The 15,287-nt window shown below is 38.5% G+C and overlaps 1 protein-coding gene across 5 annotated transcripts in view; it reads left to right on the top strand.

The window, feature by feature from the left end:
* Nucleotides 1–13,817, top strand: part of LOC104596944 (WW domain-containing protein) — a 92,996-nt gene extending 79,179 nt beyond the window's left edge. For 3 of the 5 annotated variants that reach the window (XM_019199841.2, XM_088900445.1, XM_088900446.1), the window contains 5 exons: nucleotides 1,120–1,306; nucleotides 3,737–3,850; nucleotides 11,138–11,272; nucleotides 11,515–11,566; nucleotides 12,957–13,817. In XM_019199841.2, coding sequence (XP_019055386.1) covers nucleotides 1,120–1,306; nucleotides 3,737–3,850; nucleotides 11,138–11,272; nucleotides 11,515–11,566; nucleotides 12,957–13,109 — 641 coding nt within the window. In that variant the 3' untranslated portion in view covers nucleotides 13,110–13,817. The remainder of the gene's footprint in view (nucleotides 1–1,119; nucleotides 1,307–3,736; nucleotides 3,851–11,137; nucleotides 11,273–11,514; nucleotides 11,567–12,956) is intronic. The other 2 variants (XM_010258459.3, XM_010258536.3) reach the window with 2 other exon arrangements.
* Nucleotides 13,818–15,287: the final 1,470 nt, after the last annotated feature.

The raw sequence follows: 15,287 nt of genomic DNA on the forward strand, positions 1-15,287 counted from the left end.
TTTAGTTTAGTTCACTGATATAAGGATATCACTTTCCTGACCTCGACAGTTGGGTTGATTAATTCCTTATTTGGATTGCAAGTTGATACATCATTTAGATGGATGCAATTTATTGACTAAGGTCAGGAAGCAATTTTGATGATCTGGATATTTGATTTATTTGGCTTATATTTTTTAGAAACCTTGGTTCTTTAATTGAACAGCTGATATTAATTGAAACTTTGGTTCTTTAATTGAAACTTTATTCTTAGGAGAGAACTTTGATAGCCTAGATTTTTTTTTGTTGTTGATTTGGTACATTTTTTTTTTTGGATGGCCTAGATTAGTTGAATCTCGGTACATCATTAGGAGGGTTGAGATTAATGCACTGATCTTAATAAACTACTTTGATGGTCCAGATCTTTGGGTTAATTCGGCCTATCATTTACTATACCACTTACATGGCAAATTACTTGAAACCATTGCACATCATTTGGATTTTCAAGATTAATTAACTGATCTTGAGGCATGAATTCAATGGTCTAGATCTTTGGTTAGAAGTCCTGACCAGAAATATTTCTTTCAGTAATATTAAATGGAGCTAAATTGGCAAAAAGGAAAATTGTCCAATAAAGCAAGACAAAGGCCTTTTAAGTATTTAAAAATACCAAGAACGCATATAACATATATCTTACATCATGGATATAATATTGTCAAAACTTTGTTGGATTGGTGACAGAAGGGATTATTCATCATGATATGAAAGGCTAAGCCCTAAGGGGCTGAGTGTCACAAAAAATAGTAAAGGGGGCTGAGTTTTACACCCCCAAGTACAAGGGAGGCCCCTATCATTTACCCAAGATTAGTTGGCCTGCTCCTTCTAAGGCAAAACCTGGTTTTGGTGGTGGATGGTGGTACTGGATCTACCTACCCTACGTGAATGCAATGCAAACATGGGGCAAATTTTGGTAAACCAAGTTGGATGCCCAAACAGGCCATATAAATATTGTCTTTTAGATCATCAAACTCAAGCTATATTCTGATGAGCATGCACTGTAAGGAGGAAATTATAATGACAAAATTAATTTCACTCCATGCATAAGATTGTCCTACTTATTGAAGCTTAATTTTTATTCACAGGTCAGAAGTATTACTATAACACAAAGACCCATGTTTCACAATGGGAATGGCCGGATTCCTCATTAGCAACCAGCTCACAACATGCTGAGGCAGATGATCAATCATCTATGCTAAAGAGATGCATGGGATGTGGTGGATGGGGACTTGGCCTGGTTCAGACATGGGGATATTGCAATCACTGCACAAGGTACATTTTGAAGGGGTACTTTGCATGGATTAAGATAATCCTTTCATTTGAACTTCTTTGAAGCTCTAACCTATTATGAAAATTGTAACTTTATCCTGACAATTAGATAGAAGGTCAATTTTTAACTGAGTTGTGAACCTACTGCAATTATAAATGGGGATCGAACTTGAATTGATTTTAACACATTTGTTTTCCATGTCATCTTATAAGTAGTTCAGTAACTTCAGCACTTGTACAATGTAAGTGGTGGATGATATAGTCCAAGTTTAACTTTAAACTTCTGAACCAGGTAAACTATGTAGACCTTTAAACTTCTGAATCAGGTAAACTATGTATATGTTTCTCTTTGTTCATAAATTGATGAATAATAAAATCAAAGAGGTGCAATCCATGACTAAAAGAAAGACCTAACCCCCAGTCACATCTAATTTAAAAGTAGAAAGTAATAATTTCTACTCAATACAAACCAAATGAATAAATAAGTCATTTCAAAACTGATAGCAATGCAAGATATGCCAACTAGTGATCATTTCCATCATCATAAAATAAAAGAAGAAACCAAATATAATAAAATAATTCTTCTGCTGATCAAAAAAGAAAGAAAGAAAGAAAATAAAAAATAGGCTAATTGAATTTGTAATGGGAACAAAATAAACTAGTTCCCTCAATTTTTTTTTCAAGACATGTGGATGAAGAAAACTTCTCAAAACTATCTCTATTTGAACATGCTCAATTGGAAGATTAATGGAAAAATTGTTAAAATTCTGATGCAAAATGAATAAGTTAATGCACTATTTAGGAATGTGATTTTTAGTCTTTAAAGCCAAAATGTCTGTTTTTTTATGACAGTGAAATTGGATACTGAATACAATACTTTACCTTTTCAAAAAAAAAAAGTATAATGTGAGCTTTGCTGCCAAGTGAAAGCCAGAAGCCTCAACACATGTTGATGAAGGCTATGACTCGTGCCCAACACATGTTTCTTATGGACAAATTGATGCTAATTCCCAGGCATCAATTTGAGGGGGAGAAATACCCAACATTTGCTGTCTTTTTCTCTTCTCTACCTCCTCTGAGACTCACCATCTCTAAACCAATATCCTCACAAAACAAAATTGTATCATCAGCAAATTGGAGGTGGGAAACTACTACTTTCAATTCTCTACCCCCTAATAAAGACCTTATGCATCTGTAGTCACAATAATACCACTCAACACCTCTGCCACTAAGGTGAATAGGAAAGGAGATAAAGGGTCTCCCTATCTAATTCCTCTCTTAGCTGGAAAGAAATCTTTTGCTATCCCATTTATAAGGACCGAGTAATGGACTACTGACAAAAAAAAAATGATTGAGTAATGGACTGAGCTAACACAACCTTTCATCTAGGACCTCCATCTAACTCTATTACCTAATTTTTCTAGGACTTATAGCTAAAATTTTCAATCAACTAAATCATAGGGCTTTATTAGATCCAGCTTAAAAACCAACCCCTTTGATCTACTTTTCTTTTTTCCACAACAACATTCATTTGCAATTAGGATTTAGTCCATAATCTGCCTTCTACAAAAGCCCCTTGGAATAGTGATATGACATAGGGCAGGGCCTACTAAATACTTTCAGCCAAAACCTTTGAAATGATCTTGTAAAGACTCGCTATCAAGTTTATGGGTCTAAAATCCTTTGGAGAGAATGCCTCTTTCTTGTTGGGATTAAGGAGATAAAGGTGGCATTTGCTCCAAGAGAATTTGCACTTTAAAGTAAAATTCATTAAATACTTCCAAAAGCTCCTATTTAAGGAATTCCCAACACTCTTGGTACAAAGCCATAGAGAAACCATCTGGGCTGGGGGTTTTAGACGTGTCCATTGTGAAGATTGCTTCCTTAATTTCTTCCATTGAGAATCTTCTTTCCAACTTTTGTGCTTGCTTGATCTCTTCAGCTCTTCCAAAATTCTCTTTATTCCAAGCCTTTATTTTCTCTTTCAGAAAGTTTAGCTTCTTATAGAATCTCCATATTTTCTTTCTCCTTTGGACTCTGATATCTTCCCACCATGTCTTTAACCTTTCCTTAAGGGATGGATCCTCAAGCCACGTATTTTCGTATTGAAGACAAGTTGCATATTCATAAACCAAAAAGATTCTGCAGAAAGCCTAAACAATATGGATAGATTTCCTGTGAATACTGATATAGGAAAATAAGTCTTGCTTAATTCTTCGGGGCATGCTATTACTTAATTATTGTTTATTGCAGTAATCTTGCTTAATTCTTATCAGATTCAGAATCCTGCAATCAAGATTCCTGCTTTTTTAACTTGACTTGGTTCCTTCTATATGTGTGATAGAGCTCTGACCATGACCAGAGCTATATATAAGTTGGCATTATTTTATTATCTTGTTATCTTTGCTTATAGGTGCTATTTTAATTGTGCAGGGTTCTTAATCTTCCTTTTCAACAATACTTGGCACATGGTTCAACCGATCAGTCACAAACTGGGATTACTGCAACTAAAAAAGAAGCTCAAAACAAAGTGCCCTTTAAGCAAAGGCATGTAACTCGCTTTGTTACATAAATTTGGATGGAAGGTTATGGTTGTATGAGCAACTTGTGCCGGCTTGTTTAATGCTGTCCCAAGTACTTGACATGTTTGCAACTATGTGCCTTCCCTTCCTCCCTCACCCTCTTAGATGATTAAAATCTTTCTTAGAGATAAGATATTAGAAAGTTAACTTTCCTTTGTCACACTTTCAGCAATCTTGTTAGTTTTCTAGAGACATTCATGCATATGTAAGGAAGATCCTGCTAGCCAAGAAAAAAAAAAACTCTTTACCTAATGAAAGTTTGAAGGGACTGGATTGAACTTTTCAATAAAATAACTGATAAAAAATTCAATAAAATAAGCTTTCGAGTAACTTATTGTTTTTCAGAAAACTGTTAGAATCCAGTAACATTTACTACCATAGAGCTTTGTGTATGATGTAGGACTTTGCACAGTACTGGATGAACGCACTTCTTTTTGTCTAAACATCCATCACATATCCTTATTAACCAAAACAAAATCCCATAATGAAATTTTGATTTTTATTGCACCTTATTCTTGTTCCTTTCTCTAATACCAGCGAGTCTGGTAAGTTCCAACTAAATGAGACCTCTGTCAGGCGCATACCAAATTAATCAATGCCTTGGGCTTTCAGAATCCTATTTCAAATGTTACTTTGCCAAAGACTTGCAAAGCCTATTACTTGAAGAGGGGTAATTCTTTGTTGCTACACATTACCTTGATGAAACAAAGCTGCACTTGTAACTCCTATAGTTGTGATTCTTGTATCTCTAACAAAGCATAAATTGAATGATTTTCTCATACACCTCGACTCGGGAGGAAGTAAATCAGAGTTGAAAACAGCCCTTTGAAGTATGGGACTGTGAAGATTAGATGAAAACCAGAAAAACAAACAAATGAGAAGATTGGAGAAGATAAGAGAGAGAGAGAGAGCTGGCGGCAAGGAGTGTTAGAGGATGAGAGTTTTGAACTAACTCTCCCTCTAACACTCTAATACAATTTTATTAAGTTAATTCTTGAATAATTACAAGAGAGGCCCTTGGTTGGGCAAGAAATTACAAAAACACAGCATAGAAGAGTATGGGCCCAGAATAAGGTCCATTATAGAGAAGAACATAAATATAACATAGAATAAGAGCCTATGGGCCATTCGGCCCATCTTTTCTACACTCTCCCTCAAGCTGAGCATAGATGTTAATCATGCCCAGCTTGCTAGTGTCATGTAGAAGCCTTGCCTTGGGAATGCCCTTGGTGAGAAAATTTGCCAATTGTCCTTCAGAAGTGATGAATGGAAGACACACTTCACCTGAAGAGACTCTTTCTCGAATAAAGTGTCTATCAACCTCAATATGCTTAGTTCTATCAATGTTGTACTGGGTTGTGAGCAATGTTGATGGCAGCCTGATTATCACAGTACAACATCATTGGCTTGTCATGATCAATCCCAAGTTCTTCCATCAATGACCTTAGCCACAACAGTTCAGAGACTCCATGTGCCATGGCTCTGTATTCTGCTTCTGTTGAGGATCGGGCCACAACTGATTGTTTCTTGCTCTTCCAAGAGATAACATTACCAGCCACCAGATTGCAATACCCTGAAGTAGATCTTTTGTCATCAATATTTCCAGCCCAGTCAGCATCAGTATAGGCTTCAAGTTTCAGATGGCCATGCTTGGTAAACAGAATTCCTTTTCCTGGAGAGCCTTTCAAATAACACAAAATTCATTCTGCAGTTGCCATATGAGTATCTCGGGGAGCATGCATGAACTGGCTAATACAACTGACAGCATATGCAATATCTGGCCGAGTCATGCACAGGTACAGGAGTTTCCGAAGAAGTCTCTGAAAGACCCCTTTGTCTTCCAACAATGTTCCATCTGAAGCAGAAAGTTTGTGACTCATATCAATAGGAGTTGCAGCTGGTCTAGCACCCATCTTCCCTGTTTCAGAGAGCAAGTCAAGGACATACTTCCTTTGGGAGATAAGAATCCCATCCTTGGATCTAGCAACTTCTATGCCAAGGAAGTATCTCAACTCCCCCAGGTCCTTAATCTCAAATTTTGTACGAAGGAAAGACTTAAGAGCACGAATTCCTGAGGCATCATTACCAGTCACAATAATGTCATCAACATACACAATAAGATATACTGCCAGAGATCCACTTCTCTTCACAAAAAGAGTATGATCAGACTGTGTCTGAGCATAACCAAATTTAACAAGTGCTGCTCTAAATCTCTCAAACCATGCTCTAGGAGACTGTTTGAGGCCATAAAGGGATTTCTTCAATTTGCATACCTTTCCTTGCATATCACTTTCATACATTCCTGGAGGGAGAGACATATAAACCTCCTCATGTAAGTCACCATTCAGAAACGCATTCTTTACATCCAACTGATAAAGGGGCCAGTCAAAGTGAGCTGCCAGAGATAAGAGAACCCTCACAGATGTCATCTTAGCAACAGGTGCAAAGGTCTCCAGATAATCAATCTCATACGTTTGTGTGTAGCCTTTTGCAACCAGTCTGGCCTTGTACCTCTCAATAGTCCCATCAGCCTGGGATTTAATGGTAAAGACCCACTTGCAACCAACCGGATCCTTCCCTTCAAGCAAATCCACCACTTCCCAAGTATCATTCTTGTGTAGGGCATCCATTTCAAATTTCATGGCATCTCTCCATTCTGGAATCTCAAGAGCTTCTGACATAGACAAAGTATGAAGGAGAAAGCAGACCATAAGAAAGGTGTTTGGAAATGCAATGTGCAGTGTACTTCCGTTTTCCTTTCCTAACAGCAATGGGAACATCAAGATTAGGGAAAGATGGTTCCAAAGAGGTTGAAACAACACCTGTTGTCTCATCTGTGATTGGTAGTGCATGAGGCTCACTTGATGTAAGGGAAACAACCTGCTCATTCCTGGATCTTTGCCTTTGATACACCTTGGGATTATAGGTAGGACGAGGAGGTAAAGAGATAGGAGCACTAGGACAAGGATAATGCAGTGACTGATTCTCCCTTGATTCATTTGGTGAGGACACAGGCTCATCAAGAGACTCAATTGGGACAGGGAGAGGAGGAACAAACACTTGTGACAAACTCTCCCCCTGTGGACAATGTCCTTCCTGAGAGGAACCATAAAAAGGAGAAAGTTCATCAAAGGTAACATCCATTGAGACATATCGAGTGCCAGTCTTTGGATCAAAACAACAGTAACCCTTCTGTGTGGGGGAATAACCAAGGAAGATACACTTGTGGGCTTTTGGTTCAAACTTATGTCTCTGGGCACTTGGAATGTGTACATAACAGGTGCAGCCAAACACACGAAGAGGAATAGGGAAGAGATCCTTGTCTGGATGAAGAAGACTGAAGGGGGATTTAAACCCTAAAACCATGGATGGCATACGGTTTATGAGATAGGTAGCAGTGAGAACATCACCCCAAAATCTTGTGGGAACATGTGAGGCAAACAAAAGGCTCCTTGCAATTTCAACAATATGCCTATTTTTCCTTTTAGCAACTCCATTCTGTTCAGGGGTTCTAACATAGGAGCTTTGATGAATAACCCCCATGTCAGAGAGACACAAGGATAAACTCTTCTCACAATACTCTTTTGCATTGTCAAATCTGAAAATCTTAATCCTGGTATCAAACTGAGTTAAAACAAATTCATGAAATTGCCTCACAAGTCTTGGAACTTCATCACGAGATTTCATTAGGAATATCCAAGTGAATCGAGAAAAATCATCAATAAACAGGATGAAGTATCTGTAGCCCCCCATAGAAGATAAGTGGTAAGGCCCCCACACATCAGAGTGCACAATATTAAAAGGAAAAGAAGATCTTTTATTGCTCAAAGGGTAATTGTTTCTACAATGCTTTGATAACTGACACGATTCACAATTAAGACTGGACACACTGATTCCCTTAAACAATTTAGGGAATAGATGACTTAAAGCAGAAAAAGTCAAATGACCCAAACGACAATGACTCAACATAATTCGACTGACAGACTCTGAAGAGGTAGAACCAAAAGCAACATTCTTAGGATGATCAAGGCATTGTCCAGGAGTGGCGAGCAAGTATATTCTATTCACTTCATGGCCACTCCCAATCACCTTCCAAGACTCCAGATCCTGAAAAACACAGTGGGAAGGAAAGAAGGTTATACAACAATTTAATGACTTGGTTAAGCTACTCACAGATAACAAATTGGTATTTAATCTAGGTACATGAAGAGTGGAAGATAGGAGTAAGGAGTCTATAGCCTTGACAGTTCCCTTGCTAGAAATAGAGGCAAGAGAGCCATCGGCTAAGGTGATTTTGTCACGACCAGGAAGTAAATCATATGAACAAACAAAGTGGAAAGGTTGGTCATGTGATCAGAAGCACCCGAGTCTATGATCCAAGGGGTCTTAGGATTACCTGAGGTGGTTGCATGGTTAGCAGAAGCTCTTATACCTGAGTGAGCAAATGCAAAGGTGGCTGAACTTCCTGAAGGGTTGGATGATGAAGTTACACCTTCGAGATGACTGATCATCTTCCCAAACTTTTCATACTCAACTTTCATGGCCGCCAACTGTGCACATGCAGACTCAACTTCAGCATTTGTACCCGTGGTTGCATTTGCACTCCTTGTCTTTCTACTATCATTTTTCTTCTAGAATCGAGCAGGAACAAGACTGGGATGTAATTTCCAGCACTTGTCCTTGGTGTGCTTCGGCTTCTTGCAATATTCACAGACAACCTCCTTTCTAGTGCCACCAGGAGCCCCTATAACTCCTTTGGGTTTAACCCCCATATTTGCAAAGTGATCATTAGTGCCAACCCCTTGAACCTGTACCTGTTTTCTGCTCTCTTCACTGCTGACCAAAGCATGCTTGTGATAATGAGACACTTTCCTTGGACAAAATATTTTGTTTTGTGATGTCATATTCAGGGTTTAGTCCAGTTAGGAACTCAAAAACCTTGTTTCTTTCAACCAATTTTCTGTAAGTTTCTGCATCATTGGAAGTATCCCATGTCACAACCTCTATCAGATCAATTTTTTGCCACAGAGATTTCAAGGTTGAGAAATATACCGCAAGGGATTTCTCCCCCTGTCTTAAATTCTTCACATCACTCCTTAGTTTATAGGCTCTGGCTACATTTAGTATCTGGGAGTAGGTTTCTGCAACACTGTCCCAGATTTCCTTAGTTGAGTTCATCCAGAGATAATGTTGACAAATCTGTGGCTGCATTAAATTCACGAGCCACCCAATAACGGTGTAGTTCTCTTGCATCCATTTCTCATAAGAGGGATCATCCTCTGGGGGAGCCTTCTTGCTCCCTGAGATAAACCCCCACTTTCCTCTACTACAAATATGAATTTTCACAGATTGTGACCATGCCAAGTAGTTGGTTCCATCCAGTTTAACTGTGGTTACAGTCAACAAAGAATCAGTTGGGATTCCCAAAGCATGTCCATATTCAGCAACACTCTTACTCTCAACATCTGAGAAGTCCATGTAAAGGCTTCAATTAAGGTTTTGGTAAGCTTCCTCTAGTGTACTGATTGTTGATGAACTCAGATTGAGTTAAATCAGCAACAAACACAGCCACCCACAAGGCCAGTTCAGACCTGACAGCCGTGAGAATCAAGTTCGGTGGCAGCTCTTTCAAGAAGAAGAAGGCCTGATTCAGCCTTCAAGAGACAACCAGCAGACCTCCAAACACTATGTCCCCGATTGGAGTCCCTTTCTAGTTAGGGATTCTAGGTTCCCAACAATAAGTGCCCTCAAGAGAGCAAAAACACAGTCCACAGTACTTAAGAGGCCTTTGCACAAACAATATGTATGCAGTAGTGAACACCCCACTGTTAACTAGTAAGAACCACTTCAAGAGCAGTCCGTATAGGTCCAAGAAGCAACTGAACTGAAGTAGAAACTCGTACCACTGAGTCCAAACAAGTTTCGGCCACTTGGCAGTCCGACAAGATGAGAAACTAACCCAGAAATCTCTGAGTTAAATCAGGCCAACAACAGTTGAACAGCAGAGCAGATTTAGAGGGGTTTTGAGCACTTTAACAGTCCCCCCAAATCAGGAAAAAAACAACCCAGTAATAACTGAAGCAACTTACAGTTGTATAAATCTCTGATTTGAGCTTCAAATCAGGCCGAACAGTCCTTCTCTCTGATTCTTCCTGGTCATCGAACTATTCTCCAAGCGAATAGAGCCTTGGGCACCCTCCAATGACCTCCAAGAATCAGGCGAATGAGTCTAAACTTCCAGCTCTGGATCACCCTCATGCAGTCGGCTGGACTATACCCACATGAGAGCCACGCCAAGCTCAGGCCTGCTCTGATACCAAGTTGAAAACAGCCCTTTGAAGTATGGGACTGTAAGATTAGATGAAAACCAGAAAAACAAACAAATGAGAAGATTGGAGAAGATAAGAGAGAGAGAGCTGGCGGCAAGGAGTGTTAGAGGATGAGAGTTTCGAACTAACTCTCCCTCTAACACTCTAATACAATTTTATTAAGTTAATTCTTGAATAATTACAATAGAGGCCCTTGGTTGGGCAAGAAATTACAAAAGCACAGCATAGAAGAGTATGGGCTCAGAATAAGGCCCATTACAGAGAAGAACATAAATATAACATAGAATAACAGCCTATGGGCCATTCGGCCCATCTTCTCTACACAAATGTTGCTTCGCCAAAGACTTGCAAAGCCTATTACTTGAAGAGGGGTAATTCTTTGTTGCTACACATTACCTTGATGAAACAAAGCTGCACTTGTGACTCCTATAGTTGTGATTCTTGTATCTCTAACAAAGCATAAATTGAATGATTTTTTCATACACCTCAACTCGGGAGGAAGTAAATCAGAGTGTTATTTGGTGTTCTTCCCTCCTGGGCTAGTTTATCATGGTTCCTTGTCCAGGGTTTGGGATCTCTTTCGTACCATTGCTATTTTGGGCTTTTTCCAGCCATGGGACTTAACCTCATGGTGGTTCTGCTGTTTTCTTTATATTTCTAATTTTCTTTTGCTTTCAACTATCAAGAAAATTTTCTATTAATGGTTAAAAGAAACTTAGAGCAAAAAAAGAATTGATAATATGCATTCAAGAAACCTAAGGCATACTAAATTGAATATGTATTTCCCAAATTAATTGTATTTGGTTTTATTTGTATGAAGCCAAAGTATCTGCTGATATAGAAATTTACCTTCATTTGTTTAAACATGCACTATTTAAAAGGAAAAAACAGGAAGGTATGATAAAGGAATTGATTTATTCCAGTTTGGATCCTAGGCCCAATTCAAAACCAACTGGAAAAGGCAATAGAAGAGAAAACAGGAGACGTCTGCAGGCCGAGGATGATGAGTTAGATCCTATGGATCCAAGTTCTTATTCTGATGCTCCTCGAGGTGGCTGGTATGTTGTACAGCTCCCTTTCAAGCATTGATTGCTTCATAAAGGAAGCTGCATATTTTTGCATTCTTTCTCACACATACACATGTGCATGTCTGTTTGGTTACTTTTTTCATTCATTTCATGAATAAGAACGCTTTTATAGCTTAAGAATGGCCAAGATTTTGGACAGATGCTGTATACATTTTTTTTGGGCTACATGCAGATAGCCCAAGACTCATTATAATCAGTTGTTGATTTTACAGGGTAGTTGGTCTCAAAGGAGTACAGCCAAAAGCAGCAGATACCACTGCCACGGTATGTGATGTACTTGTAGTCTAGTGCATATGACAAAATGATTTACTAAACATGTCATGCACATCTTTCTGAAACAAGTTTGACCATGGTGAGTTTGTTTTGAAAGCATGCAGGATAACATAGACATGAAAATCATAGAAAGCACTAATACCATTTTGTGACCCTTGATCTTTCACAGTAACATTGAGAAAATTTATAGGCAGTGTTCCACAGACACAGACACATTACACACACACACAGTGTGCATGCGAGAGAGAGAGAGAGAGAGAGAGAGAGAGAAAGATTATCTAATATTTTGGTAGTCATTTTCAACTGCCCCGTGCTTGCCATACCTAGGCAGGTCAGTACCACCAGTCCAGTCTCCAACATATGTTGTTTTTTTCCTCTCTTTTTTTTCACCTTCTTTTTAAGGAAAAAACATATTAAATACTAAATACTAGTATTTTTAGGATTTGCTGTCCATGCACTTGCTTCCTAAAGAAATGTACATCAAACCTTTAAGTTGTAGTCTCTAAAAGTTTTTTCTACCAAAGTATAGTTGGTTTGGATCACAACACAAATACTGGCATGTAGGCATACACATGTGGGAAAGAGGATACACTGTTATGTTCATTAATATGGTTATTATTTTTTACTGATATAGGACAACATGTTCCCTTAGTGCTCCTTTGTTCATGGGCAAACTTCAGCCTAAGAAACCTTGCCTCCAGAAAAATCCATTGTGAAAATCATTGATATGGTCACTACTTTATTTTCACTTATAATTGGGAATGTGGAACAAAATCTTTGCAAAAATTTTCCTCCAGTGGAAAACTTGTTCCCACTAGGTCCTCTTTATATTCAACGTCTGCCCAATTACTAATGGCTTTTTAGACATCCAGTTGCCTTTTCTATTGATTACTGTTATTATAGTTCTTCGCTGTATTGAATATTTGTTTTTGTACTTTTTACAAAGTAACAAAACCAAAGCATTTTTTTCTTTTAAAGCATTTTCCATCTTTATTTTATTTAATTAATAATTTGTCCTTTCGAGTTTTGGGCAACATGATTTTTGAAGACTTAAGTTTCGTTTGTCATAAGAGGATGAAAGAATATAAAGAAATATTTTTTTGTTTTTCTTAAACAATAAAATATTGAGGTAACACAAGATGGGGTTTGTGCTACTACCTCCAAATATGCTATTATTATTTGTGTTCCTTTGCAATGCACCAGTTGTTGGGTTCTATGTTAACCATGTTTAGTACACATGGAAACACAGAGATGCTTGCAAACACGTATGTATGTGAATCTTGCATTACAGATCATACAACAGTAACCTGGTTGCTAGGTATGATCAAAGCATCAAGTTCACAATTCATGCTAACATTTAGGTTGGTACCACAAATTTCAGGGTCCTCTCTTTCAGCAACGTCCATACCCATCTCCTGGTGCTGTCCTGCGAAAGAATGCTGAAATTGCCGCACAAACCAAGAGGCCTAATTCTCATTATACACCCATATCCAAGAAAGGAGATGGAAGTGATGGTCTTGGAGATGCTGACTGAGGCTGTTTGGATTATACGACAGGATGATACAGGTGCATAGTTCTGTTTGCTTTTGTAGATTTGATGGATATTCCAAAGTTGTCCAAATTATCTGGTGATGTAAGAAAGAACTTATAAATTTCTACTTGACAAAATATAGTGTATCATCACCTACCCACCAGCACCAATCCATGATAACGTGATCTGGTCAGGAGAATAATGTTATATCCAAAGCTGCAAAACTTGTCACTGTATAGATGCATCTTTTCAGTGGTACCATTATCTCCATCAAAGCAGTTTATTGGGAAGTGATACATCTCATTTTGCAAAGCAATAATACTTTTTACTAGTGTTGCCTAAAGAAGGGTGGCTGACTTGTTTTCTGCGGAGAACATGCAAATATTCCTTTGGTTTGCAAATTTGGATGCGACTTTGGATTTAATTTTGGGGCTCTTGGTACTTGTCTGATTACTAGGTTCACTTTGGAGTATCCAATTGACAGTGCAAACACAATGTATAAAAGCTATGAACAAGTCTTGCCTGACTTACCTCTTGATTCGCTTCAGGAGTATTTGGTTGACAGTTTGAACACAAGATATTAAGGGTGTACAAGGTTGAAACTGCAAACAATCTACATTAGGCAAAAGTTTTGACATACAAGCAATACAAATTGTGGTACAGGAAAACTTGTAAAGTGATTTCCAATGGTTAAGAATTCAAGGTTTTATATCTGTAGTTGCTTTTATGTTATCATGTTTTGATAGCGTGGAATATATCTTCAGAGATTAATGTTCAAATAGTTTGTAGCATTGGTTCATTCATGAGCGATAGTTGAACATTCTAATGTTGGGAAATTTTGTGCTGTTGGGTGTATCGAGACTGAATCTGCCCCCCACAATGCACATCCCCGCCATGTATTGAGAACATCTCCCAATGATGACATCATCATTCCGGATATTATCATCGGGAGATATTCCCAGTACACAGCGGGAATGTGCTGTGGGACGTTGTGGGGGGCTGATTTGAACTTGGGTGTATCATAGTAAGCAAAAGAATAACAGATTCAACCAAATAGATACTTCAGTCTGCTCTTTCCGGTTGGTTGCTTCAATTATGTATTGCACTTTTAAAACTGAACAAATTAAGTATGAATCAACAGAAACTTTGGTCGGATAAGTTTCTTAGCATGGTTTTTTGATCTGCGACTTTGGTTGAGACTCGATCAAATTTGAAATAGTTAGACCAAATTTGAAAGGCAGGCATTTCTACAGATGCCAGCTTGGTCAGTGCGGAGGAATTTGTTGCCCATTCATTTATTTATTTATTTTGTTACGAGCGGAAAATCAGATTGAATTTTAACTGATTCTATTGCAAATCAAATTATATTTGTCGGTCCTAGTAGTAGCAGAAATCCTCCATTGGAATTGAAGGATGCTGGGTGGTCATCATATATTGATATATTATGCCAGTGCATGGTTTTAAAAGATTGTAAGGCATACATGTTGAGGCGGGGTGGAGCCAAACCACCCTGCCTCAACTGCCTTATAGGCTTGCTTCAACTTTTGCGAGGCATACGCCTCACCGCCTCATGCCTCAAATTGGTAAGGTGTATACCTCATATAAATAGCATTATATTAGGACAAATGAAAATTTTAAAATACTTCTGTTATGGCTGCAAAATTCAAACCTTGTTTCTTTGGTTGGGTATAATTTAAACTAAAAGGTACTTAATGATGGGCGATTTGACCCTCTAGTAATATTGTGTCCTGTGGCAAATCTGAACCGTTTTATGACACTTCAGCACCACATGTGGCTGGACTTCGTCCGATAAGACTGGCCAAAACTGGTCTCTATGAATTGGACATCGACCTATGGAAGACTCACAGACCGCTCAACGATAGCTTGGAGTAGACCACCTTGAGGTCGTGTACCTAGGCAACTCAAGCGACCAACCGGTCTCCTTGACCTAGGCAATTAGCGACCTGTGTGGACTGTGGATAGCTGACCTCCGAGGTACCGTCCTACGTGGCGTGTCCAACCTCATCTGCCCGTTTCACTTATCAGTTCTGAAGCATATGACGACACACACGTTGCCTACTTGGCAGTGATGAGTTCGGTTTCGTATGCTTTGTGAGGAAATGGATGAGGATCATCACAACAACGTACGACTTGCTTTGAAGATAGCATACTAATAAGGAT

Source organism: Nelumbo nucifera, chromosome 3 (genome assembly GCF_055504915.1).
Source record: "Nelumbo nucifera cultivar China Antique chromosome 3, China Antique-T2T, whole genome shotgun sequence".
Taxonomy (NCBI): domain Eukaryota; kingdom Viridiplantae; phylum Streptophyta; class Magnoliopsida; order Proteales; family Nelumbonaceae; genus Nelumbo; species Nelumbo nucifera.